Here is a 26614-nt window from a genome sequence, read left to right on the forward strand (position 1 = left end):
AATTAGGCAGTCCCCTGACAGCACTGTCTCACTTTAATTAGATCTCAGTTCCTAAGAATTACAGAGCACGCCAGGCCCGAGGCCGAAGGCAGGGACCATTTGCAGAATTCAGTGGGAGGCCAAGGACAGCTGTACCTGCCTTCGTGTCACTGCTCACAGTGATGCCAACTGGACAGGGGAACAAATGGAAAGAAAGAGCCTTTCTTGTATGATTTCACCCCTCAATACTCCAGGCAACAAAAAAAAGCAGCGAGCAGAAGGCAGCCCACTGCTGCTTCTAGCAGCTTGCTCACACTTAGACGCCCCCAAGCCAGTCTTTGTCGCCATCCCCCCGTGGGTAGGGGCCGTAGGAGCAAGGCGAGGACCCTGGGCACGGCCTCGGCCGGAGCCGGGGAGCGGCGTCGGGGCGGGCAGCGCGGCCACCCCCGGCCCGGCCGCCCCGTCGGGGCCGCCCCGCGGCGCGGAGCGACGGCACCACCTGGCGGAGGCACCGGGAGGAACCGGGCCCGGCTCCTGCCCGCTGCCTCCGTGCAGCCCCCCGAAGAGGGGACACGGAAGGGAGGGGAGGGAAGGAGCCAGGAGCGATGTAGGGTCGGGGCGCCCCCGTCCCGCCCCGTCGGGTGTGCGGAGCCGGGAGCTGCCGGACTCTTCCTGGGAAGGTCTGGGAAAGGGCCCGGGGGGGGGCACTGCAGGGCGGGGGGCCCGGCTTTCCCTTGCCATCACCCGCCGCTGTAAACAACGGGAATAAACCGAGAGGCTGCCCTTTCCTCTTTCCCACCCTGCCCCTAAAGTGGGGACGGAGCAAATAGTGCCTGTGAGCTTTTCAACACGATAAACAACCGCTTTTTTTTTTTTTTCTTGATAACGTTTCTAAACACAGATCAAAGCAGCGCTGGGAGCCCCCCGGGAGGAACAGGGAGACCCCTGAGCAGCCTGCAGCACAGGCAGGGAGGCTGCCCCGTCGGGGCTCAGCCCCCACAAACCCCACTACTGGGCTGGAGGAACCAAAATGAAGCCAAAAGGGAGCAGAAGCAGCGCGGCCGCAGAGCACTGACTTGGCCGGGCCGAGCAGTAGCAGCACAAGGGGAGGTGGTGCCCGGTGCTGCCCCATAAATTGGGGCAGGTGTGGGGCCGGCAGCTGCCGTCGGGGCTGCGCCCTGCCCAGGTGTCCTGTGGGGCGGAGTGGGGTCCCCAGATAACTGGGGGCTCCCCGGCTGCCCCAGCTGTGTTTCTTCTCGGGGATGGAAGTGATCAGCCTCTACAAACCCCACACCGCAGTGACAAAAAGCAACGTCCCCCATTTTTTCCTAGGCAGGCAGGGCTGCAGGTGTGCTCTGTCCTGCCATGCAGCAGCGACCAATGTGCCCAGGGAGTACGGTGGCACTGGGATAACGCATGGGGCCAGCACAGCTGGGCCTGCACCCAGGTGGGAGATGCTGCGGTGTCCACTGGGCAAGCTGCTTAGGTGCCAGCCCTTGTTCTTGTGCACAGCCCCCTGACAGCGGGGTCGTCGTGCTGCAAAGAACTGGGCACCCAGGTCTGCCTGAGTTTGGCCAGTGGGTCCTGAAATGGGGCAGAAACCACCAGGTTTAGCTTCACCAATGTGCCCCCATAGGTCTCCCAGCACCTCCTACAGCAGTGACCCCAGCGCTGCAAGTGGCTGATGGGAGCCGCTGGGCAAGCAGCCAGAATGGGGCTTCTCTGGCAGAGTTTGGCCTCCGCTCCTGCCCAGCCACCCATGGCTACTGAGGGCCTGGGCCTGCTCCCCACCTGGGGGCAGAGCTGGGGACCCTCCCCAGATGTCACCGTGCCCAGAGGCCACTTGTCCCCAGAGGTCACCGTCCCAGCCCCGCTGTGCTGGCAGCACTTCTCCCTCCCCAGGAAAGAGCAGCCCCATGCCCCATGAGCAGGCCAAGGCCCTAGGAAGAGGCACCATTTACACCTTTGAGCCCCCAAAATCTCCACCACCTCCCTGCTATGTTCACCTCGGTGCAGCTCCTCCTGAACACAGCGTGCTGGGGGGTCAGGGAGGCCCCCCCACCACCACACGCAGGCACCAGCCGCATCCCCTGCGTCACTAAAAACAGAGCCCATCGAGCTGGTGCTCCTCCTGAGATGTGTTTATTCGGAAATAGCCCTGCGAGCCTATTTTTGGTAACTCCATTTCCCTCCTCTTGTTCAGGAGGCCCCCACCCTGCCGGTCCCCCCCCCCCGCCAGCGGAAACAGCCACGATGCTCAGCCGAGAACAGCGGCTCCTCTGCCCCCGTCGGGGATCCTGGCTCCAGCTCCTCTCCCCCCGTCGGGGTACCCGGCCCCGGCTCCTCCGGAGCGCTTTTAGGGGCTGGGGGAGGCAGGAAAGGAGCCGGGGTGTCGGCGCGCCCCGTCGGGGCCGGGTCAGCGGCGGGAGCGCGGCGGCACCGGCAGAGGGAGCCCTGCGCACGGCGCTGCGGAGCCCGCACCCCGCGGGGACGCGCCCGCGCCCCCGCCCTGCCGCCGGGCCCATAAATCTTCCCCGGCCCGGGAGAAGGGTAATTGGTGAGGAAAAGGGCTGCCGGGGCCGGCCTCCTTCGCTCCCCGCAACGCCGCCGAGCGGCTCCGGGAGCGGCCGGCGTCCCGTGGGCACGGCCCCGACGGCTACGCGGGGCAGCTCCCCCCGACGGTACCGGTGCCGCCTCCCCCCGATGGTGCCGGTACCTGCCCCCCGGCCCCGCTCCGTGCGCCCCATACTGGCAGGGCCCCGCTCCGCACCTGTGGGGGGGGACGGGACGGGACGGGCACGGCTCGAAGGGGCGGCCCTCCTGAAACCAACAACCAGCAGCGGAGGTTTCCGCTGGGGCGGCCGGGCGCACGTCGGGGTATTCCCGTCCTTCCCCCCCACCCCTCAGCCCCGCACCTGCGGAGGGCGCCGGCCCCGACGGGGCGGCCCGGCCCTGGGCGCACTCCCGCCGCAGAGGCGAAAATGAAAGAGGCGGGAGCCGGCAGGGCTTCTCGGAGTATTTTTTTATTGAAAGATGTGAGAGATTTCATCAAAACTGAACAGACAGACACCCGAGTAACCAGCACGTTTCAAATCATGTATCTTTTTATTTTAAAACAAATATAGAGCACAGTCCTGTGATATTTAAATTTATTATACTTTTTTTAATTTTTGTTCTGGAGTGAAAAATAAAAACCTGAGGTTTATTCCTGCATTCTCTATACCCCGCACTGTAGAGAGACTTTAATATGTTTTGGATTCATAAGTTTTTTCTTTTTATTATTTTTTCCCTTGCAGAAGTCTGTTAAAGAATTGAACTCTTGCTTTCCAAAAATTGTTCTACCGGTGGCACATGATTGTCCTAGAGAACAGGCGGGATAAACAATATTTTAAAACACAGTTAAAGAAACCAATATCTCCTTCAATCACAAAGAGCTAAATAGTTTTCATTTACAATATATATGTTCATGTAAAATGAAAAAAAAAAAAAACTTAAATGCGATGAGTTAAACTCTAAATATTATGTACACACCAATGTACAACTCTGAATAAATTAATACCAATTTGCATATTCTGGGATCCTTATAGCTTATTTACACAAATTACCATTTATTTCATAAATATCTGCCCTGGTACCCACGGGGCTCCCCCCCCGGCCGGTACCAGCTCTGCGTGGCGGTGACTGCGCAGCTCCGCGGCGGCTGCCGAGACGGCTTTTTTCCCGTGTTTTCTTCCTTATTTCTGTTCTTTTTTTATTTATTTATTCAATTTTTCCTCCCTCCCCCCACCCCCCCTTGCACAGACGAGGTTTTGGCCCCGCTTGCCTCCCGTGGGGCTCACAGGCTCTCCCCGTCCATTGCCACCCGTCGGGTGCCACCGCATCGGCTCGTCCCCCCCCAGAGCCACCCTGTGCCCCTCTCGGGGGAGCTCAGAGGAGTGGGGGGCGACCAGGAGAAGGGGGAGGGCAACTCCCAGACCCTCACCCAAGGAGGGAGTGAGCCCCACGCTCCTTTCCTTGCTCCTGGCTCCTCGGCGGTGGGGCCGCGTTGCCCGCAGGGCTCCTTCCCCTCTGCTCCAGCACCCCTCGCCCCAGCCGCCCCCACCCCCTGCTCTTTAATAAATATTTATACTGTGCTGTACAAAATACCAGTGCTTCTCAGCCCCGCGGGGGGGGGCGGGCTCGCTGCCCGCCCCGTCGGTCACTTGGGGGACTCCCTGCCGGGCGACAGCTCCCGCTGGCTCTCCAGCCCGCTCACCAGTCTCTGGATGTTCTGCAGTTCGTTGAGGGATTCCTTCAGGGACCCCTTGGGGGAGGCGGCGGGGCGCTGGCTGCCCCCTTTGTGCAGGGGCACGTCGGGGAGGGGGCTGGATTCCCGGCTGCTGCCCGCCTTGGAGCCCTCGGAGCCGGGGTTGAGGCTGGCGGGGAGGCCGGTGGTGAGCAGGTTGGTGCTGGGCGGGATGGTGACCGGGAGCTGGTAGGGGCTGAAGCGCAGGCGGGGCCGGCTGCTGCCCAGGAAAGGGTTGCGGGAGAGCGGCCCGGCGGCCGCGGCGCTGGTGGCCGGCATGGCCGAGGCGGCCGCCGCTGCTGCCGCCATGTAGGTGTAGGGGTAGGGGAAGAGTCCGCCGAAGGTGGGCATCGGGATTCCCTGTGGAGAGAGAGAGGGGTGAGAGCTGTGCTGGGCCGTATCGGTCACCCAGAAAAGGCAAGGCAAAGCTGGGGCACCCTGGTGTCATCTGGAATACAAGGCGGGGCAGCCTAGGAAGGGGTTCAGCTGGGGTCCCCCATCCACTCTGCACCAAAAGGGGTTGGTACCATTGGGCACAAACCCGTTGGGGTTACAGCGCCGTACAGCCTGGCCGTGTCCCCACATGCTCCACATCCCCGGCTGCGCAGCATCACAGGGCTCTAACCACATGAAACATGTTGGTAAGTCAGTCCGATAAATGAGGTGTGCTCAAAGATGTCCTTATGCATTTCATCATGGGGACTGGCAGAGGTAAGGCGAGTCTGGGTGTCACGGGAATTGTTCTGGGGCTGGTGGGGAGATGGGGGCTGCTGGATGGGGACAGCCAGGCCAGGGTAGCGGGCCAGGGCTGCCGCTCCCAGTGCTGCCCCTGCCTGTGGTGGAACCCATGACAGCCACAAAAGAATCAGGATTCTTCCTCAGACTGGCTCTGGGGCCATCATTCCAAGTGTCCCCCCATGTCCTGCCCGTGCCACACTAGGCAGCACATCCAGGGCCCCAGGGGATGTCACACTCTCTTCCCACAGCCTGCAGGGGCCATGGGGGAGGCCAGGGGGCACTGACAGCTCCTGACCCCATGAGAGCCACACTGGGACCACCTCAGATGTCCCCACAGTGGGGGCAACACTGGCTAGGCCCATGCCCCCAGAGTGTTCAGATAGTTTAGGGAGTTTTGGGGAAGAATGCAGGAGGAGAGCCTAGGATTGTAGGAGCCTAGTATGGCTCAGGGCCTGGCAGGACAATGAGGATCAGGACAGGGACAGGGGGAGTCTTACCTGAGAGGCCAGCATGTGCTGGGAGAGGTGGAAAGGGAAGGGGGTGGCCGTCCCTGCCGTGCCCGGGGCAGATGAGAGGGCTCCATTCTCCAGGCTGCCCCCACCGGTCACCGAGGCCAGCAAATGTCCCATGCCCATGGCCGAGAAGGCGCCGGGGGCCATGGCGAACTGTCCCGGGTGGATGAAGAGGGGCTGCCCCGCGCCCAGGGGGCTGAAGAACTGCTGCCCGTGGAGGCCAGAGAGCGCGAGGCTCTGCAGGTGCCCGGCGCTCAGGTGCGGGGGGCTGTCCGTGTGCACCATCAGCGGGGCGAAGGCCTCCTTGCCCAGCCCGCCGCCCTCCGCGTCCTTCTTGCCCGGCTCCGGCTCTTTCCTCCGCCCTTCCACCTTGTCCTTCTCCAGGCCCCGCGCGCCGAACAGGCCCTCGCCGGGGCCCTCCCTGGGGGACGCGCCGTCCTTGGCCTTCTCCGGGCTGCGCCTCTCCTTGCTCCGCTCGTCCGGGCACCGCGGGCTGCCGCGGGGCGTCGCGTCCTCCCCGCCGGGGCTGGCGGCCACCGGCCGCTCCTCAGGTGCCTTCTCCACCTCCGCGTCGCTGTCGGCGCCCAGCTTCTCCTCTGCAAAGGGATGGAGCGGTTTAGGAACAGCCCAGAGAGGTGAGGAGTGGGTCTTTCACCCTTGAATTAAAGCGAATTAAGGACCCCGCCACCATTAACAGGAGGAACGCTGTAAGGAGAGAGGGCAGAAACAGGCCCTCGTGCCACGGTCACCACGGGGAAAGGGGATTGACAACAGCAGTGCTGCTGCTCTGCCAAACAGGAAAAACATGTTGGATGGAGGACCAAAATATATTACAGCATCGTTCTCGTTAGCTGCAAACTCAAAGCGGGTTGTGGGGCAGGAGATGAAGAGAGCACAGGCGGGTGGACAGCGCTGGAGGAAATGGTCCTGTATATATTTAATTACATGGAGCTGATCAACAGCGCTCCGTGGATTTATTCCAAATGTGCAGGTTGAGTCAGGTTAAGGAGGCAGTTTTAAGGAAAGAGGTACGCTGCAGGCTTCGCTGAGAGTGCTTTAATTTAAAAAAGGCACCGAGCTCTCAGGAGGAAGGGGGAAGAGAGGTGAGGGGATGGGGAGAACGTGGGGAGCAGAGCCTGCCATGGAGCAGGGCCCCGTCGCACCCCAGCACTGCACCCCGCTCACACCGTGCCCGACCAGCTCTGGCTCAATGGAAAAAAGCCTTTGGTGCCGGCTAGGTGAGGCTCTGCAGGCTGGGGTGAATATTCTGGGAAGCCTTTGAAAGAGGAGAGGGGTGCAATAAACCCTCCCACCGGCTTGGGGCCGGGTGGGGGGGGGGGAGGCTGCAGTTTTGATGAAGGTTTGCAGGGAATTGGGTTGGTGGAAAGTTTAAAGAGCAGCAGATTGATAGTGCGGCAAGACAAAATCCAGCATCTAAAAACTGCTACATGGGAACTGCTAGTTTATTTTCATTTACTAGCTTTAAGCCCTGGAGTTACAACATTTTTTCCCTTTCAAACGTATTAATTCTTTTTTTTTTTTTTTTTTTTTTTTCCCCCGCAGGGCACTGAGCGAGCCATGAAAGGCAGGGCGACGCAGCAGCGAGGCGCGCCGGACAGCCGCATATAGCATACGGCCTGCCTCGCCTTTCCTTCTTGTTTACACTAACGTATAAACAGGAAAATGTTGCAAACCCTAAATGCCATTCGCATTTGCTCGCTGGATCTATCCTGTCCTTTCAACCCTTCGGCTCCCCCCGTGCCCATCTGCACCTTCCCCCTGCGGGTGCAGTTTGCCTCCTACCCCGCAGGAACCTGCAAGCCCCGAGGGGGGGTGCTTTGGAAGCCCCCTGCTCGTGCCCTAAAGGGGACCCCGACCAGACAGGGGCTCGCTGAAAGCCGCAGCCGTTTGGGGAACCCGCCTGCCCCAGCCCTCCCCACGCCGGGGTGCGCGGCCCTGCTGTCGGGGGGCTGAGAGGGTGTGGGCTCAGCCCCGACGGCGCGGCGGAGATTGGGGGGGGATTGGATAGAGAGACTGGGGAGGGGGGATTGGAAAAAGGAGATTGAAGATGGGGATTGGGGAGGGGGGATTGGAGCTGCTGCTTTACCTCTGCCGCTGCCCTTGAGGCGCAGGGGGCTGGGGAGGGCTCCCACGGGGGAGTGCAGGGCGTCGCGCACCGCCGACGGCTCGCAGGAGGAGGCGTCTGACTCGCCGCCGTCGCGGTCGGGCTTGCAGGGCTCCTCGTACATCCGCAGGGATGGCAGCGAGAGCTGCTTCCTGGCGGCAGAGAGGCAGCGCTCAGCCCCGGCCCTCCGCGGGTGCGGAGCGGTGCGGGGACTGGGGAGGGAGGGGGGGGGAAGCGCCGAACTGGGAGGGGGGCGCCCCTTACCTCTTCTCCCGCCGGCCATTGCCCGTGTCCCGAAAGCCCTTGGCGAAGGGGTTGTTATCGATTTTCAGCTGGGTGATCTGCGGGGACACGGAGAGGGGCTGCGTGACGCCCTGGCCGCCCCCTCGGGGACCCCGGCCCCGCTCCCCCGGGGCCGTCGGGGAGAGCCCGGGTCGCGGCCGGGCCGGGCTCGCTGCGAAAGGCGCAGCGTCCCCGGTTTAACACACCGCATGCTTTATTAAAAATGATGCTGAGGTTTCGCTTGAATTATTAATAGCGTCTTAATGATAGGAAGTTATTTTTCACGGCCCCCCGGAGGGAAGATGGCGACTGAGCCGCGCTGCGCTGGTTAAAAGCTATTCTTATCCCTCTCCGCGACGGGCTTCTGGGGCCGGCGACATTAGGGCGCTCAATAATGCATGTCTCTGAAATACGGCCCCGAGAGGGGCGCTTTAAAAATGCATGTCTGCCCGGCCCCGGCCGCCCCCCGGCCGCGCCCGACGGGGCCCCCGGCCGCTGCCGCCCGACGGAGCCCACCGGCAGCCAGCGGCGGGCGAGCAGACAAAGTGCTCTTTAATCGATTGTGACTCTTCGCCATAAACTTTACGAGGGAAACAAGCCCACCAGGACCCTCAGACAGAGCTGTCAATTAGCATCAGCAGCCAGGGGTGGAGGTGGGGGTCAGCTTTTGGGTTAAAACACACGCGCGCACGCAGCTCTTGGAGGGGCCAGCGGAGGCTCCGTGCTCCCCACGGGAAGCTCCTGCCTCCCCTGCTCGCGGGAGCGACACTCGCTAAATCACGAAAGCAAGTAAAATCGGTTTTTCTGGCCCTATTTTTCGGTTCCTGCCGGGCCCAGGGCACCTTGTCCAGGAGGCTGCTCAGGCCGGGTGCTGCTCCCTCAGCCTGGGCCTGCGGCAAAGGCTCCCGCAGTGAGGAAAGGTGCGACAGAACCCGGGGGGGGAATTAATAATAGCACTAATAGCACTAATAACGATATTAGGGTGACGGGTGCCTCCTCCTCTGAGGACTTGGGGTATCAGCATCCTCCTGTTGCTGCCTTTTGGCCACTCTCCCCGCGATGCTCTCCTGCAGCAGCCCTCGGCTTTGGATAGAAGCACGCACAAAGAGCCCAGGAGGGGACACGGGGGGGACAGGAACAGGGAAGGGACGGGGACAGGGACGGGGCAGGGGCTGCCCGGCCGTACCTTGTCGTTCTGGTAGGCGGTGACGGCGATGAAATCGGTCTCGGGGAACACATAGGTGCGGAAGGTGCTGTAGGGCAGCTTGAGGATGTCGTTGGCCCGCACGATGTGGAACCGGGGCTGGTACTTGTGCATGGAGTTCAGGATGGTCTGGGGGGGCGAGAGAGCACAGCCCGCGGCCGCGGTCAGCCCCGGGAACCCCATCGCTGCCACGCGCGAGTCAGGCTACCTCTCTAAAAAAATTGCCTTTTTTTTTTCTCCCGAAAAAAATAAAAATATAATAGTAATAATTCAGCGTGAGGAAGGAATGCCGGCGGATGCCAAAGAGGGAGATTTCTTTTTTGTTTATGTCATTGCACGATCTGCCCCCAAATAAGGAGGTCACAGGGAAGGCAGGCACTGCAACATCTTGGGGAAGGCACGGCAGGAGAGCAGCTACGGGCATCTCCCCGGTTTATTGCAACCCTGAAAACACGAGGCGAATTTTCGACACATTTCTAGCCGCTTTTAATAGTTCCGTCCTTTTCAAAAAATTCCTCTGCCTCGCCACCGAAATAAATAAATAAATACAAATGAAAAAGACCTGAGATTTGCAGTTGGGTGCAGCAGAAAGCCGTGCCAGCGCCTGCGACCTGAAAGGAGCATTTCACTAAGAGCCATGTTAAATTCATGTCTCAGAGCAACGCTGCAGAAGGAACAGACATTTTTTTTTTTTCCAACCAGGTGCCTGAAAAGCTTCGCCAACACCCAGAGCGATTCTCTCCCCTCTGTCTTTGTTAAAAAGCTCTCCCCGAGCCCACCGCGGTTGCGTTGAGGATTTGTGGAGCCCCTGAGCCGCGAGCGGGGCTGCTCCCGAGCCCCTGCCCTCGCTGCCCGCCCCGGCAACATTTTTCCTGCCCGAGAGCGATGGAATAATTCCCCAACCTGCTGTGGTCGGGCTGACACGCAGCCCTCACCGCCCGGAATTGGTAGGGGAACGGCGAAAGCTTGAGTAATTATTGTCAAATAACGCCGGCCAAATGGCTAAATAATTATCACTTCATTTCGTTTTAGAAGGCAATAAAAAAAATCCCCCTTTTTCTAACCCCAGCAATAATCACCTGCTGATGAACTGTCGGGTCGCTATTATATTGATATAATCTACACGGGATTTATCATGAAAATGGTGAAAAGAAAAAAAAAAAAAGTCTCATTCAAGCGTGCAAATCTGCATTCCTTTAAAAAAAATAATCATCCCTCTCTGACCAGATGGGCACTGGCTAAACCCTCATCTCCCAGATTTAACACACTCCGGATTTTGGACAACGGCACGTACCAGAAATCTTTAATTGAAGGAGGCGAACCGTTAAAAACGCTGAACCAAACTACTTTTTCCCCAGTACCAAAAAATGCTGTTTATGAGACTCCCTTGCTATCGATTTACCTTGCTGCCTATAAATAGCCTCGCAATGTATTATTTAACAAACACACCGTTTCCTGCCTAAAAAAAAAAATAAGAAGAAGAAGAAAAATAATAAGAGAGCGGGGAAAAAAGTTTCTCGGGAGCCGCTCCCCGCACCTGGCCTCTCTCCGGGCGCTGCGGGCAGAGCAGCACCGAGGCCTCAGGACCGCCAGTCCCCAGAGCGCAAGGACGGGCCGAGGAACTTTCCCTTTATCGCCCCAAATGCTGGCCCAGACGCTAAGACAGCTCTCTCGTTCGCTGTGATTTTTTCCCCCTCGCCTTCACGCAGGACCCCGCTCCCCTGCAGCCCTGCCCCTGCTTTCTGCAGCTTGCCAACACGCCTCCATTTCTTTCTTTCTTTCTCTCTCCCTCTCCTTTTTTTTTTCTTTGTTTGGATGGATTTTTTTTTCTTTTCTTTTCTTTTTTTTTTTTTTTGTTTTGTTTTTGTTTTTCCCCTCCGGGAGGTGATACAGATGTGATCAAGAGGGGAATAAACAGACCCGTTTGGAGCCTTTCAGACCCAGCCAGTGCCGAGCCGCTGCTGCCAACGGCTCCGGCTCCACTCCCGGCCGCGCAGCCCCAGCGCAGGTGCCGCCGCCTCCAGCACCCCTCTGCCCGGCTCGGCTCGGCCCGGCCCGGCCCGCAGGGAGGTCCGGGGCTGCACCTGCCCGGCCGCAACGCCCCAGCCCGGCCGCCCCGTCGGGGCTGCCCTCGCCGCCCCCAGGTTAGCCCCGTCCGCGCCCCCCTGGCTGCGCCTCCCCGGCTCCTGCTCCCCGCCGAGCCCCGCGGCCGGGCAGAGCCGGCAGGACGGGCCGGGGGGGCGACATGCGGGAGCCTAGGGGACCCCGAGCACCCCCGCAGCCCAGCCCCTGTTCCCCCCGGGGGGAGCCGTCCCCGGGACAGCCGGCAGCAAGGACCGGGGAGGGCTTCGCGACAGCGCGGCCGCTGCAAGGCCCGGCAAGGCCCCGCCGTCCAGCCCGGGCCCGGGCGTGCTTTTGCCGGGGGGAGGAAGCCGGTAAAGCCCCACGGCTCCCCCCGGCCGTGCCCGGTCGCAGCGGGGCCGGGCTCAGCGCCTGGCCCGGGGGGTCCGCGCCCGGGGGCTCTGCTCGTCCCCGCGGCCACACTTACAAAGCCGTGCTTGTCCGAGATGTTGTTGGTGAGCTTGAGCTTGTGAAAGGCGACGGGCTTGGCCATCCACTGCTCGCCGGTGGCCGGGCTGTCGGGGTGGATGTACATGCGTTTGGGCATCTCCGGGTCGGCCTTGCCGGCCACCATCCAGCGGGAGTTGTGGAACTTGTACCGGCAGTCGTCGGCCGCAACTATATCCATGAGCAAAATGTACTTGGCCTTCTTGTCCAGGCCGCTCACCCGCACCTTGAACGGGGGGAACATCCTCCTGCGGAGAGACGCACAGCGGTGCAGGGCGCGGCGCCCTCCCGCCCGGTGCGCGACCCCCGACGGCCGCGGCCCCCGGCCCGGCCCGGCAGCCCCGCACCGCCCGGCCCCTCCGAAACCACGGGGTGTGTTTGGGGGGGTTCTTCAGCTCGCCCCGGGTCTTCCCAGCCTTTGGCACGGCCGGCAGGCCCTGCTCCTTCTCATCCCGCTCGGCTGCGCCCATAGGAGCAGAAAGAGGGGGAAAAGCTCCAAATTCCCTTCCAAGAAATAGGGGGCAGAGCCCAAGGGGGTCCCCGGACCGAGCCCTTTTTCACTGCTCTCCTTTGCCTCCTCCGGGGCCGGCAGCGGGGCCGGGGCCGACCCCGGCGGCGGGGAAAGTTTGGCAGGGGCAGGAAAAGCTGCGGGCGGCGAGGAGCCGCCGAGAGCGGCGTAAACAAATGCAGCGGGGGATTGCGGGAGCTCAATTAGTGCGCACAAATTTCATTTGGGATCGCACTTTAGAAAGTAACAACTGGGGGGGGGGAGGCGGGAGGGATAGCTGGCGGGGGGGGTTAAATACCTCCAAAAACTGCCGGCATCGAAACCCCATCGACTCTCGCCCGGGGTGAATTCCCCGGGGCGAGCTGGGCGAGCAGCGGGGAAGGGCTGGGGGCGGGGGGCGAGGGCGCTGCGCAGCCCCGCAGGTGCGGGCGAGCTGCGCGGGGCTGCGCGGGGCCGGCTCTTACCTTCCCGACTTGGTGATCACCATCTCGGTGCCCAGCTTGTGAAACTGGTCCCAAAGCTCTTTGGCTTCCAGCGTCACTTTGGGGTCGTCCTCTACCTCCTCCTCGGGCTCCAGGCTCTTGAGCGAGCGCAGATGGGCTGCCTGGTGGTGGTGTCCCAGGGCCGAGACGTGCAGCCCGGCCTCGGCCGCCCCGGCCAGCCCGGGGTCCGGCATGGGCTTAGCCAGCGCCGCCGGAGGCAGAGCCAGAGCGGGGAAAAAGGAAGGCTGGGCGGCTGCGAGGAAGGCGGACATGGGGAAGTCGGCCGGCCGGGGTGCGTGGAAGGGGTGGTAAGCCATGGCAGTCCCTGGGAAGGCTGGATCTCTCATCGGTGCATCCACAAATCCAGGAGAAAAAGAGGGATTCCCTTTACAAAAACGTGTGTGTGTATTATTGTTATTATTATTATTTTTGTCTCTCCTGCCCAGCGAACTCGCTCGAGTCTCTGGAAGAGGAAGGAAAAATCAACAACAAAAATAAAAAGCGCACAAAAAAAAAAATGCCGAAAAACAGCGGAACTAGATCTGGAAAAAAAAAAAAAAAAGGCAAAAAAAAAAAAAAAGCGAGAGGCAGTTCCCGGCTCCTGGGACTCCCGGTCTGCGGAGGGGAGACAGTAGGTCCTTATTTTTTGTTGTTGTTGTCGCAGCGAGGGAGAGCGAGCGAGGGCAAAAAGCCCTCCCGGCGAAGTCCTTCCCGGCGCTGAACCGGCACCGAGAGCGGGGCGGGGGCGCGGGCAGGGGCGGCCGCGCTGCCCTCACACCCCCGCGGGCCCGGCCTGCGCCCCGGCACCGCTGCGCGCCCCGCGGCCGGCGCTCGGGCGAGGGCTGCTCATGGCTCAGGGAGCCCGGGTGGAAACGGTTAGATCTTGTCGTGATCTCTGTAAAACTGTGACTATCTCACATGTCCTTCCTGCTCTGATCCGCCCGCTAATGAGCCAAGCCCCCTTGATTGCTGATTTTACGCGTTTCAGACCAATTGTGGATCTGCATAGGCGTGGTTTTGACAGCTCCGGCCAAGCTCCGGGCGCGGGGAGGGGGGGGGCGAGGAGGGAGGGAGGGAGGACGGGAAGAAGGGAAAAAAAAAAAAAAAAGAAAGAAAAAAAAAAAAAAGAAGAAGGTGTCGGAAGCATCGGCAGTAAGAAAACATGTCAACAGAATAAAATATTAACCAATGACAGAGAAAAGTGCTCGAAATCCCACCCCCGGCTCCTTTCCGCATACCGGGTCAGCCCTGGCTGCGCCGCGGCCGGGGAGCGGCGGCCGCCGGTGCGGGGACAGCGCGGAGCCACCGCGGCGGAGCGCGGAGCGGGGCCGGGGGGGGGCCAGGGGGGACCGGGGGCCGCCCCGAAGCTTTCCGCGGCCGCGCAGCCCCGGGCGGGGGCGGAGGGGGGCGGGCGGGGGCGGCGGGTTGGGTGTGGGGGGGGAGGTTAGGGGGGGGCCGGAGCTCGGCGGCTGCCGTCTTACGACAGATCCTGGAAAGAGGATCAAGGTGGGGCCCGCCCCGCTCCGCGCCCCGCCGACGGGGCGGCCCGGGCTCGGGGGCGGCCGCCGGGAGCGCGGCCCCGTCGGCGCGGCCGGGCCATGGGAGAGCTGCAGGCGGCGAGGCCCCGAGCGGCGAGCTCCAGCGCGGGTGAGTGGCGGACACTCGCGCCCTGCCCTCGCCTCCCCCCTCGCCCCGACGGAGGGGTGCGTGTGGGGGGGGTCCCGCCAGGAGCCGTGAGCGCACGGACGGGGCGCGGACCCCGCCGTCGGGGCGCCCCGCGAGGAGCCGGGCGGGCAGCGGGAGGCCGGGCCCCCGGGGCCGCCCCAGCCGTCGGGGCCGAGGCCCCCGAGGCTGGCGCTGCTCTGGCCGGCCGGAGGGGCTGTTTACCCGGGCGGGGGGAGGCAGATAAGGCGGAGGGGGAAATGCCGGGGCTGTTTGCAGAGGGATTAGGGCCGGTCCCGCCGCGCCGGGGCCCGGGGGGGCGGCGGGCGCGGTGGGTGTCCCCGCGGAGAGGTCCGTTTGGAGATCTGCGCTGATTAACTGAGGGCTGCGGTGGCTGAAGAGGGCCCTGGCGCCAGGCGGCTGAGCCCTCACAATAAAGACCCGTCTCTTGTCACTTCATATTTACCCCCAAATCTTCAAAAAGCGCCCTGCGAGCCTTACAAGGCTCCTGCCCCCGCCGCCTGCGCTGCGGCCAGACGGGACGGGGGGAGCGGAGGCGGGCCCCCTCCTCTGCCCCCTGGCCCGCCTCCCCCCCCCAGCCCCACCGCTCCGCGGATGCGCAGCGAGCTGCGGCCGAAGCCGCCCCCGTCCGTGCTCCGGCGGCCGCTGTCCCCTCGGGGCCGCGCTGCGCTGCTCCCCGAGCAGGGCAAGACGCGGGGACCCCCGGGTGCCCCCTTCTCGCAGCCTCCTCTCCCCTCTTTCTGCCCCCAACGACGGCTCATCCCGCTGACAGCGAGCCCTGTTCGCTGCCCTCCCGGCGCCGCCGAGAGCTCCGAGCAGAGCCCCGGCTGTCCCCGGGGCCGCTTCCCCCTACCGCAGGTTCACCTTCGCCGCCCGGCCCCCGACGGGGCGGCCACAGCGCGGCCGCTCCGGGGCTGCCCGTGCCGGTCCCGGCCGCCGTGCGGGGCGGTGGGGCCGGGGGGGGGTGGTCCCGCTGACCATTGAACAGGGCGAGGTGGCGAGCGGGGATTGAAATTTAGACCTGCTTTGGACTTTGCTTCCTCGCCACCGCGGAAATGTGCTGACAGCAGCCTTGGCAAAAATGGGGCTTGCTCGGGCTTTTTTTCTTCGTCCCCTCCTCCCCCCCCCCCCCGTTTTGTTTGTTTGTTTGTTTTGTTGTGTTGTGTTTTCCTTCCCCCTCACAAAGCGAACCCGGAGCCTCGCCTTGCCCCACGCCGGGGGCAACTCTCCCGCGGCCCCGACGGCGACCGCGGCAACCTCCGAGGGGAACGGAGGGGCGCAGCCCACCGGGCCCTGCCGGCAGCCGCGGCCCCGCCAGGAAACGTCGCCTCTCCGCCGGCACAGGGCCTGCCGCCCCCCGCCACCGCCCCCCGCACCGCTGTAACACCGCAAACCCCCTCGCCTGCAGAATAAAAACCGATGCAGAGCAGCCTCGTCTCCCCGACCCTCTGTGCCGCGCCCGTCGGGGGGGAACGCGGGGTGGGGGCTGAGGGGGCCGGGCACCGCTCCCCGGCCCCGACGGACCCCAGGAGCCTGCGCCCATGGACGGGGCGGGCGGCGCGATGCGGCCGGGCAAAACCCAACGCGGCCTCGGCAATGAACGGCCCTGGGGAAGGAGAACCGCGGCCTCCTGCCCTGCCCGGCTCTCCGCCACCGAGCGCTCCCCGGGCCGGGGCAGAAGCGGCCGGGACGCCCCGGGGGGACGGGACGGGCCCGGCTCAGCTCGGGGGGGATCGGCCCGGCCCGGTCGCCCCCACGCCCCACCCGCGCCGCAGCGGCCCCGCTCGCTCTTCCCTTTCATCTCTGCCCATCTCCACTCATCATCCCTTTTCTATTTTTAGCCGGTAGACTTAGGCCTTGGCGCCAGGCCGTTTAAGACCTGTCAAAGTCCTTCATATTTCCCTCATGTCACATGGACCTTTCGCTCCCTTCCCCGCGCCATGCGAGGGCCGTAATTTGGATCTGTGAGCTGGTGAGCAAATGCAATTTGCTCTTCTCCATCGCTGTGTTGTCTCCGTGACCCCAGCCAGCAGGACGGCTGGTGTCCTGTCCGGGGCACTTACACAAATTGCGGGTGATTGATGAAAAATAACAATTCTCACAAGCAGCCGGGCCTCCGCCTTCCCCTCCTCCCGGCTCCGCCGCGGCCCCGCGCCCCGGGGCTCGCTCCCCCCGACGGGGCTGCGCGGGAGGGGGGCCCGGCCCGGGACGAAGCCGTCTCCCCGTGCCCGGGGCGAGCCGTCGGGGCCCAATTCCCGGCGCAGATGGCAAGGTTGGGCGCTCCCCTCAGACACACCTGCGGCCACTCGACGCCTCCGCCCGGCCGGGCCGGAGCAGCTCCGCAGGTGCGGGGTGGGAGCTGCACCCCCCGGCCCCGCGGGGAGCCCTTGGTCTCAGCCGCGGACGCGCCGTCGGGTGCCAGCACCCCCGCGGGACTCTGCGGCCCCACCAGCCCCGGGTCCTTCCAGATCCTACTCGCCCCTCTGCACCCCAACGGGAGCCGCGGGGAGCAGGGCCGGAGGAAGTGGGGAGGGGGCGAGGGGCGGCTCGGAGCTCCGTCAGCTGCTCCGGCCGCGCCTCCCCGGCTCCACCTGGGAACGAAAAACCCCGGGGGTGATGGGGAGAGGCCCCCACCCCGCTCAGGTGCCTGTCGAGGGGCGGCGGCCCTGCAGGCGGGTCGGGGAGGGGCCGGTGCCCGGCACATCCCGGGCAGTTACCGGGCCCCACTCAGTGGGTTTTTATCCCACACCGGCCCCGGTGCGAGGGGAAACCCGCGGAGCCCCGGCAGCCTCCGGGACGCCCCCCCCCCTCTGCCCGAATCCCCCCCTCCTTTGCCCCCAGACTGTTTAGATTTCTCTCCCGCTTTAAAGAAAATATTTCCAGTAATCCAGATTTCTGGAAAATAACAACACGCGGGGAGACGCAGACACAAACGCCGCTGAAGTTTATCCAGAGTTTGAACCACTTATAAACACATTTCCCAGCCCGCTTGTCAGGGCGGGCGGCGAGTGACCCCGGCCCGGCCGGGCGGCCCACGGGGGGCTTAGGGGGGGGCGCATCCTCCGCGCCCCCCCCGCCCTCGTTACCTCCACGCTGCTGTGAGCCGAGCCCCGCCGCTCGTTGATTTTATTTTTTAATTACGGAGCTTCCTCCCTGCGCGGGGGCGGCGTGACCCCCGCCCGGCCCCGCACCCCGGGGCTGTCCGGCTCGCCCCGTCGGGGCTGCCCCGCTCCCCCCGTCGGGGCCCGGCGCCTCGCACGCCCCGATCCCGTTCCCTTGTAGGGTGACGGACCGGGCCCGTGGTGGTGGTTGGGGGGGGGGGATCCCGCGGCGTGAAACCCGAGCTGGCACCGCGGGGGGCGGGCGGCAGCGCGGACGGGGCGGGCGGGGTGGGGTGGTGGGGGGGGGGGGATCATGCAAATCCCTCTGTTTAAAAAACTTCCATTTGAGAAAGTGTGTCACATCCCGGCGCGGGCGCGTAATCCCCGGGCTAATGGCATTATCGCCGCCTCATCGCCGTAATGGGATGGGGCCGGGGGCGAGCGGCGGCCGAGCCCCCCCCCCAATACACACACACCCGGCCCCTCTGCCACGCGTGACGGCGGCTCGGTCCCGACGGGGCGCGCTCCGGTCCCGGGGTAGTGGAGCCCCGGAGCCTCGGGGGGCGGCATCGCCGTTCAGGGGTGCCGGGGCCCCGGTTTTCAGCCGGGTTCCCTGAGAGAATCCGGTCCCGGGAGGGGCGAGCAGGAGGCAGCGCGGCGCTGCGTGGCCGGTTCATCTCTTAAATAAAAGAGATTAGCGAACGACGTTATTTGATCAAATAATGCTGTTACGGCTCCCGCCCCCTTCCTTTGCGGGATTAAAAGTGAGGATTTGGGACCGTTGAGCAGTCTGACCTGGATGGCGGCGGGCACAGCGGGGAGGGAGCCAGCGAGCCCCCCGACAGCCGCGGCTCGCCCACGTCGGGGCCCTGCGCTGGGCTCTGTGCTCGTCCCCCGACGGCGCGGCCCGGACGGGGGGGACAGGGCCCCGAGCACCGAGCAGAGATTTGCAAAGGGGGCAGAGCAGGAGCCACTCCGGGGCCGTTGCCTCCCGAAAAGGGGGTCCCGAGGGTAAGGGGGGTGGTCCCGGCTGGGTCCTGCTCCAGGCTTTTCCCCCGCAATTCCTGCTCTTCTGAAGCGGGTGGGTGCCGGCCCCACAGGGAGCAGCCCCAGCCCCGATGGGGGTGACACACCCCTGCTGGCCCTGGCCCCTCACCGTGGTCATTGTGTGGGGTGAGGAGATCGGCAGAAATTATGGCATCAAAGGCAGGGCGAGGTGAACGCTGCTGCACTAAGTGGGGCCGGTGTCCTGGGCTTCAGACAGGGGTTGGGAACGTATCTGAAATCAAATCTGCACCAGGAGCTGACGCTGCTGCTCTCCTGTCATGAGATTATTTTTTTTGTTGTTCTAGGTTTGACTTTTAGGATTGCAGAATTCAATGTCTCATGTTTATAGGAGAGTTCAATTCACTGCTGAGAAAATAAAGGCAGCCAAAATAAATAACGTGCTGGCCATGGCCAGGAATAAAGCTTTCTCAGTGCTCGCTGCACCTGTCCCTTTCACTGGTGTTCAATCACGGACACATCTGACACAGACCCAGCTCCGCATGGAAACAATCTCTCATCGTTTTTATTCACATTTCCTCAAAAAAGCAGCGCTGCCCTGGGCCGCTCCGTCAGGGACACGGAGGCAGTGCAGCGCCCTGTGCCGAGGTGCTCTGCCGATTTTAATCTGGGCGCTGCCTGGATTTTAATTTCAAAGCCAGCCTGCACATTGAAACAGCCGAGCCACCCCTCGTGTCTCCCACTCCCAGCTTTTTCCCCCTTCTCTGTAGGTGCCGGGGTGTCGAGGGGCTGTCCCGCACCATTCGGGGGGCTCAGTAGGGGCACGCAGTGAGCCCCAGGCCCGGCTCCTCTCCCAGCTCCTCGCCCACGTGTGCCGTGAGGCGCCGGCAGCTTGCTCTCCAGACGTGTTTTCCAAGGATACCTAAACAGAGGCAGCCCCGAATAACAAGTAAATAACCGCCCCGACGCCGGGCTGCCAGCACAAAGCAAGCAATTGCCCTTCGCGCAGGTCACTAATCTCTTGACACACGGGCTTTGAGACCTGGGCCACGGGGAGGGAAGCTGAAAGGGAAGAAAAGATAGTGGGCACAATGGCGGGGCTAATAACCCCTCTGCCGGCTTTGTCTGGGTACACTCGGCGCTACGTAGGGATCAATTCATCTCCGCAGAAAAACCCCACTCCTGGGCTGTGAGGGGGCCGGGGCCGCCCCCGCCCGGAGCGCCCTGAGCATCCCCACACAGGGCTCGAGACGCTGCAGGTATTAATAGCCCCCATTTTGTAGCTGACGGTAATTCCCTCCTGTGTTTTCCCCTCCACGCTGAAAACAAACCCTTCACTTGATCCGTTTGTCCTCTCCAGTTGCCATCTGTCTTCCATCCTTCAAATCTCACCTTAAAAACAGTGCCTCTTGAGCAAATCCTCCCTGCCGGCCCCGCGCGCCGTCTCGCCCGGCGCAGGCCTGACACTACAAGCGCTCATTGAAGTGAAGGGGATTTGAGAGCGTGCAGGACACGGCGGGATTAAGGCCACGGATTGCACTCCCTGGCCACAGGCTGCTGCGAGTCACCCCCTGCCCGGTGCCCCCCACCCTGTGCCCCCCTGCCCAGCTCCTTCTCCTTCACACCCGGGCATCACCAGCCCTGTGAGGGCAGAGCACCTGAGCCACCTCCCCAAAACCCGCACAAAGCACAGCAGCAGAAGTGACCTCCCTGGCCCCAGGGGACTTTTCTGTTCGCACACACAGGGCCGGCTGCTGCCCACCACCCACCCACCGGCAGCGGGGCAGCGGCTGCAGGGCGGCCAGGCCAGGCCGGTGACTCACAGACATCAAAGGGCAGCGCAGGCACTAACGAAGTCGGTGAGCGGATGAGAGCGGACAGTGCCTGCGCAGATGTTCGTCAACAGCTTTTCTCAATTACAAAGCGCAGCAGAATTTACCCGAAAGCACACGGATGAAAACAAGCGCTGCGCAGTGTCCTGGCCCTGCCTTGCACCCTCAGGGGCCCAGGCCAAGCAGCTCCCCGTCCCCATTTCAGCACTGGCACTGCGTTACCCCATGTAGCCTCGCTGCCGCCGTCACCTGCTCCCATCAAAATCATGGTCTTTCTTAAAAAAATACACCTTGTGAGGCTTTGTGGGTGTAGACAAAAGCTTGGGCATGTCCTGGTCTGATCCAAACCTTTGGAGCCAGTGCGATTTCTACTGAAAAAAATAAAAAAAATCCCACATGATTTCACTGCATGACCTACAGCAGGGCTGGTGCCTGGTGATGTTCGGCTGGGACAGGCAAGGGCAGCCCTGATCCTGCACGGCTCCCACAAGCACCACGACTCACCAGCAGTGTGAAACATTTACACAGGAACCTCGTGGTTCTGATGGCCCCACGGGTGGGACAACGTCTCGCCGCTGCCACACAGCTGCTGGACTTTCCCCTTCTGACAGTGAGGGGAGCAAACCTCGATGTTCCCTGAGAGGTGGGTGGGTGCCCCGGGGTTGGAGGAGAGTCAGGGGAGCCCCCGGCCTCCTCCCTGTGCCCCGCTGCTCCCTCCATGGCCATGGGGACGTGGGGACACGGCAAAAGGCAAGGAGGGGACACCGGGGCTCAGGCTGGGGCTGCAGGTGCTGCCTCTGGTTTTCTGCTTGAACGGAGCTGCTGGGCCGAGCACGGCCTGTAACCTTCAGCCTGTGGCAAGCCAAAGTCCTCCCACGAACAAACGTGCTCAGCCGGCACCCTCGGCACTGCCCGGTGCGGGCTGGGTGACACATCAGGGGTGCAGGGACATGGCACGGGCATTTCCATCCCCTGTATTTTAGCAAAAGCACAAGCCCCATGTTCCCCATCCCGCTTATCGTGGCACGGGGCCGCACACGCCGGCACTTCTCACCTCCCCAGATAAGGGCTGCAGCAGCAGCGGCGGCTGTGTGCGGGCAGGGGGGAGTGGGAGCGGTGCTGGGCTGGCACCGGGACACGGCTGGCACCGACCTTTTATTACGGTCCTATAATAATATTGTAAATACTCGCTGGGAAGTAATTACATCCTATAAAAGAAGCAGCAGCCTGTGGTTTGAGCCAGGACCAGCTCATGACACTCATTTTAAAAAGACGTTTCATGTCTTGTTTATAGATTAGATTTTAACCTGACAACCTTTTAACATTGTATTAAATTAGAAATTAACTTCGTATGACTGCTCACCGTATAATTGACCTACTGATAGGCTGAGTGCTAGGGAATATTTAAGATACCTTTCAGACAGCGAAGTTCCCAAGAAAATTCAGAGCCTTCCCCTTGATCTAGACCAGGGCTTTGCTATTAATTAGTATTTATGGTCAGGTGGCAGGGCTGGGCATGGAGGGAGGGCTGTGGGCAGCCGTGGCCACACTGTGCCGTGCCCAGCCCGGGGAGGTGTTGGGAGGAGGATGAGGGGACAAGGACTGCTGGCTGATGACACCCACGTCTGTGACCTACCTTCAACCTGCATGGGGCTGCCTGTGTTTTGCTGTAATTTCCTGCAGCAGAAATCCTGGCAATGAAGGCAAAAATTCAGCTAGGAGCTCAGCAACATGCACAGGTTCAGATGACATCCGAGTCCAGCAGGGGACAGGGTGGTGACTGGTGGGACGAGCACCGGTGCACAGAAACCCGGCTCCTAAAGGATCCTGCCCCTTGCCCAGGCCTCGTCTTCCCCCAGTGACAGAAACAACCAATATCCCAGACCTGAACTCCCCAGAATCTGTGAAAAGTGGAATTGGACCCAGGACCACGGCCAAGACACAGGCCTGTGTCTCCCGGTGCCCCAACACCATGCAGGACGGGCGGGCACCGGCCCTGCCACCGCCACGCTGAGGCCCTGCGGCTCGTGACTCGCCTCCCCGCTACAGCGCGCCCTTTGCTTTCAGCAGGGTAAAGGCATTTCTGGTAATTGAAACCTGCTCTGGAAACGTGCGCGAGGAGAGAGCATTGAGCAGGAACACAAGCAGCGCTATCGGCCAAAGGAGGTTTTACCCCGCCGGGCCAGGAGATGAGGACGCCTCGGTACGAGCCTCGGTTTACACTTGGGTTCAATTAACGTTAAGGAACAGCATGAGATTAAATTGACCCTGTGCTGTTTTATAAAAGGCTTAGGACATGTTTACAAACAGCTCTGCATAAAACCTGGCCACCAGCAAGGGCCCCGCGGCCCCGTGCTCGCACGCACACACGCACGCACACGGCGCTCGTTGCTCTGCACCCCCTGGGCATGGGGCAGCCCCATGGGGTGGGTGGGCAGCGTGGGGCCAGACGGGGGCCGAGCCACCCCCACCTCCACCTGCAGCTCTGCCCTTCGCCCCCGCAGCCCGACTCAGCAGCCCCGTGCCCACTTCGTGCAGTCGGCAGCGTTTTCTGGCAGAGCCGTGCGGGCGTCCCCCTGGCCCCTGCGCTGGCAGCACCGCAGGAATGCAACACCTCGGCTTCCTAATTCCTCCGGCTGCGGGCACGCTGCTGCCAGCCAGCACGCGGGAGGGCAAAAGCCAGGGGAAGCCCAGCCGGGGTCGGGCAGCCCAAGGGCTGTGCCAGACCGCGTCCAGAGGCACAGCCTCCATGCAAGGACAGGCAACGGCTGCTGTGAAGCCCCCCGTGTCCTACTGGGTCTGTCCTCACTGTTGCTGGCTGTGCAGATGAGGAGCAGCAAGCTCTGAGAGGGGCTGGTGCAGGGACAGAGGCTGTGCTGCCGCAGACACATGCTCGTCCCGGCGCCTTTTTCATCTGTGAGGCAGGCCAAGCAGTGGATTCAATTATTTTTTTCCTAGCACATAAGCCACTAATCACTTACTGCGTTAAAAAAGCCTCATCTCCACAACTTTTGTTCCCATTTTGTCCAATTTAAACTCAAATTTAAAAAAAGCTTCATTTTCTTTTCTTTTTTTCCAATCACAAAGACGCGATCTTAGCTCCATTGACTCGCTAATTGTAAGCATTCAAATGGCCGGGTTTAAAGTTACACTTAGCAGCTGTGAAACATTAGGGTGAAGTGATTACAACCTACTGGAGGATACCGAACATTTTTACAATATCTCAGGAGCATAAGGGAAAGACAACAGGAAATGGCGCAAACTTTCCTACCCTGCACAGTAACAAGCCAAAGCAAAGAAGCGAGAAAAGAAAGGCAGAGACGCAGTGCGGACACTGCTTGGATCCTCAAAAAAAAACACAACAACAACAAAAATACCCTAACGAAGCCCCGTGGAAGCACCACACATTTATCCCTGTGCTTGAGGAGGGTGGGAGGTTTCACAGCTGCTCCAAGCAGCAAAATCCTCCTGCGGGCTCCCTGCCCTGCCCTGGCTGCCTCCCCGCGCCGGCCTTTGCGTGGCCTCGTCGCCAGCAGGATTTGGGCAGGGTCTGAGGAGGGGACGTGGTGTGGGGACAGAGGGGATGTGGTGTGGGTCTCTTCTCCCACACATGGGGCAGAAGCACCTGGAAGCTCCCGACCCCTCTGGTCCTCCACTGAGCCCCAGCTCCAAGCGGCGGCGTTTGGAGAACCTCCGACTTCCCACTTCTTTCCAAGCGGCCGAACGTCCCCCTGAACTGAAGCACGCTACATGCGTGTGTTTATTACAGAAACCAGGGTAGAATAAGAAAGCAATATTTCATGTTAATTCATGAAATCTGAACTCAACTTTTAATAGAAGGGCTCCACTTTATGCACGGAGTGATATACAGTCCGCCCCGCTTTAAATGAGACGTTTTGCCTTTTGAACTCAGCAGGAGGCCGCTGCTTACTACTACTGGAAACAGTTTAAAACCCTGCGAGTCCCGCATGTCTTTTGGGCTCTTTTCGAGACAGTGTTTTATATCATGGCACAGCATTCTTGCAGCGCTGCCTGTGACGGCCTGCCAGCTGCGCCCTTTGAAAGTTCGGCGTTTCAGAAGCTCACCTGGATTATTTCCCCCACAACGTGAGACACTCGGCCGAAATCCTGTGAGGACCACGAGTCTCTTGCGGTGTTCTGCTCCAACCGGGCTTTGGAGTGGGTCCAGGGGGGTTGAAAACCTGGTTAAATCAGAGTCGGGGGCTAACCTCCCTCAGGCCACAGCTTCACCTCCCCTGGCTGCTCCTGGGTGCTGCCTGGGATCCCCGATCCCACTCCCAGAAGCCAAACCCCAAAGGTGCAGCAAGGCCTTGGCTCCCAGACCCCACACAACTCCCAGACATGGCCCTGGTGCCCGGGGGTGTGCAGGGCAGGTGTCGGTACCGGGAAGCTCTCAGTGGCAACTCAAGGGGGCTTTGAGTGGCTGCCTGAGCCTGGCGCATAAGTTGGGGAAGTGTCAGGCCCACACGTGTGTCCAGCACTGCGAACACCTTGGGAACGTTGAATCGGAGCCTACAGAGTTATTGTTGCAACACACTTGGCTTTCACTGTCTCACCGAAGAGCTGGAACTTGGTTATTCTGCTGGCTCATCTGTGAAAGTATCAAATTAAAGTTAAATTAGCCACCTCATTGCAGTGCTCTGCCTTTTTTTTTTTTTTTTTTTCTTTTTTCCCTTAAGCTCAAGGATTTCTTAACAATTTGGCTACAGGGCTATCGACAGCGGGGAATTTAGGACATTCTTTTCAATGAACCAGACTGAAAATATTTTGGTACAGCCCCAGTTTGTAGGGTTCCCCCCCCCCCCCCCCCCCCCCCCCCTTTAAACAAAACATCCTGATTCAAAGGAGCTTCTTGCAGACTGGGAATTTCCACATGGCCGTATTGCAGCACTTATAAAAAGTGATTTAATGCCTGCCAACAACAAATACATTTCCAATGACACCACTCCGCATTATGCGCTATCCTACTTTGTGTGTTCACAAAGAACCCGCGACCAAGCTGTTCGAGGCAGCAGCGAGAGGAAGAACAGCAGTCGCCTGCCTTCAGAAGATCTCCGTCCCTTACGGCTGCTCTTTGGAAAGGCTGAAAGGAAACAAGAATCACGGTGACAACACAATCCCTTCTGTATGTGTTAATCTGGATTTTGTTTGAACTTTTGGAGCTGACCTTGGCTTGAACTGTGTTAAAAACCCTAACTGGTGTGGACTGACTTGACCCTGTGGTTCCATTTGTTCACAATGCCAGCCCTACCCTAACGCACTTACTTCAATCCATTATTTTACAGACATAAAAGAAACATAGCATTACAGCGGAGCCTGTGAGCACAGATATAGCCAGTGGGCTGGAGCTGCAAGTTCTTATGGGCAAACTCTCCTCTGATTTCATCCCAAGGAAGTTTTTTTGCTTGAGAAAGGCCTGACTGAAAACCAAGCAAGAAACTGAAATTATTGCTGCAGACTCTCAGTTTTTATTAGTGGTTTGCAAGCCTGAAGAGAGAGAGAGAAAAAAAAAGCTTCTGAGATCTGAGGCATGGCATTACACTTAAGAAAATAAAAAGAAATCTAGCCCAAGACTGAATTTGATATTTGGTGTTTGGGGACGGAGTAGGAAGAGGGTGGTCAGTCCTGCACCAGTCGGTGTGGCTGGTGTAAGCTTCAAGAGTGCAAAAAGATTTGTGGGTTTAGATAGTTTCCTCTCATTTCCATGACTCAAACGGCTTCTATTAAAAACAAGCAGTGGGAAGGAAATTTCATAAGCTGACAGTCCCACCTCACTTTCTGCTTCCCAACACAAGTTGGCTGAGATGTAGAAATTCATGTGGTTACTATGTGCGAGCCCGTCACTGCCTCAGAGAGAGCTGCACGGCTCCGGCGGTGCGCGCTCAGCGCAGTGTTACGGGTTCAGGATGCTGTAGGGTTCTCAAAAGCCTCTCACACGTGATCCTGCAGTACCCTAAATGTAGGTGCACATCTCCAGCGCCTCGTCCTCGGCTTATGGGAAGCAGGACGAAGGGGCAGTGTAACAGGCACAGGTCGGACACCTACATACACACGTGGGTGCTGATTTCCAGAGGTGCAAGGAACACCATTTAAATCTTTCACTGTAAAAAACTGTTTACATTTGAAAAGTTCTTACACCCAGGGATGCAAAACCAAGCTAGACTGGCTGAGTAACATCCACCGATGGCTTTAATTAAATCTCTCGGTTAGTAAATATGCACATAGTGTCTGGTCCAGGAAGATCTACGAAACACAGGGGTAGCCAAGTAATACTCCATGAACACTGACA

General features: G+C 61.0%; 1 protein-coding gene across 1 annotated transcript; it reads right to left on the bottom strand.

Moving 5' to 3' along the window:
- Positions 1–3260: 3260 nt before the first annotated feature.
- Positions 3261–13162, bottom strand: TBX2 (T-box transcription factor 2). Its single transcript, XM_032200898.1, has 7 exons — positions 12666–13162; positions 11674–11941; positions 9108–9254; positions 7904–7980; positions 7622–7791; positions 5500–6110; positions 3261–4624 (listed from the first exon to the last, which is right to left on the bottom strand). Exons 1-7 carry the CDS (start codon positions 13028–13030, stop codon positions 4178–4180), a joined length of 2085 nt encoding a protein of 694 aa, XP_032056789.1. The 5' UTR covers positions 13031–13162; the 3' UTR covers positions 3261–4177.
- Positions 13163–26614: the final 13452 nt, after the last annotated feature.

The sequence above is a fragment of the Aythya fuligula genome, chromosome 20, assembly GCF_009819795.1.
Source record: "Aythya fuligula isolate bAytFul2 chromosome 20, bAytFul2.pri, whole genome shotgun sequence".
In the NCBI taxonomy this organism is placed as follows: Eukaryota; Metazoa; Chordata; class Aves; order Anseriformes; family Anatidae; genus Aythya; species Aythya fuligula.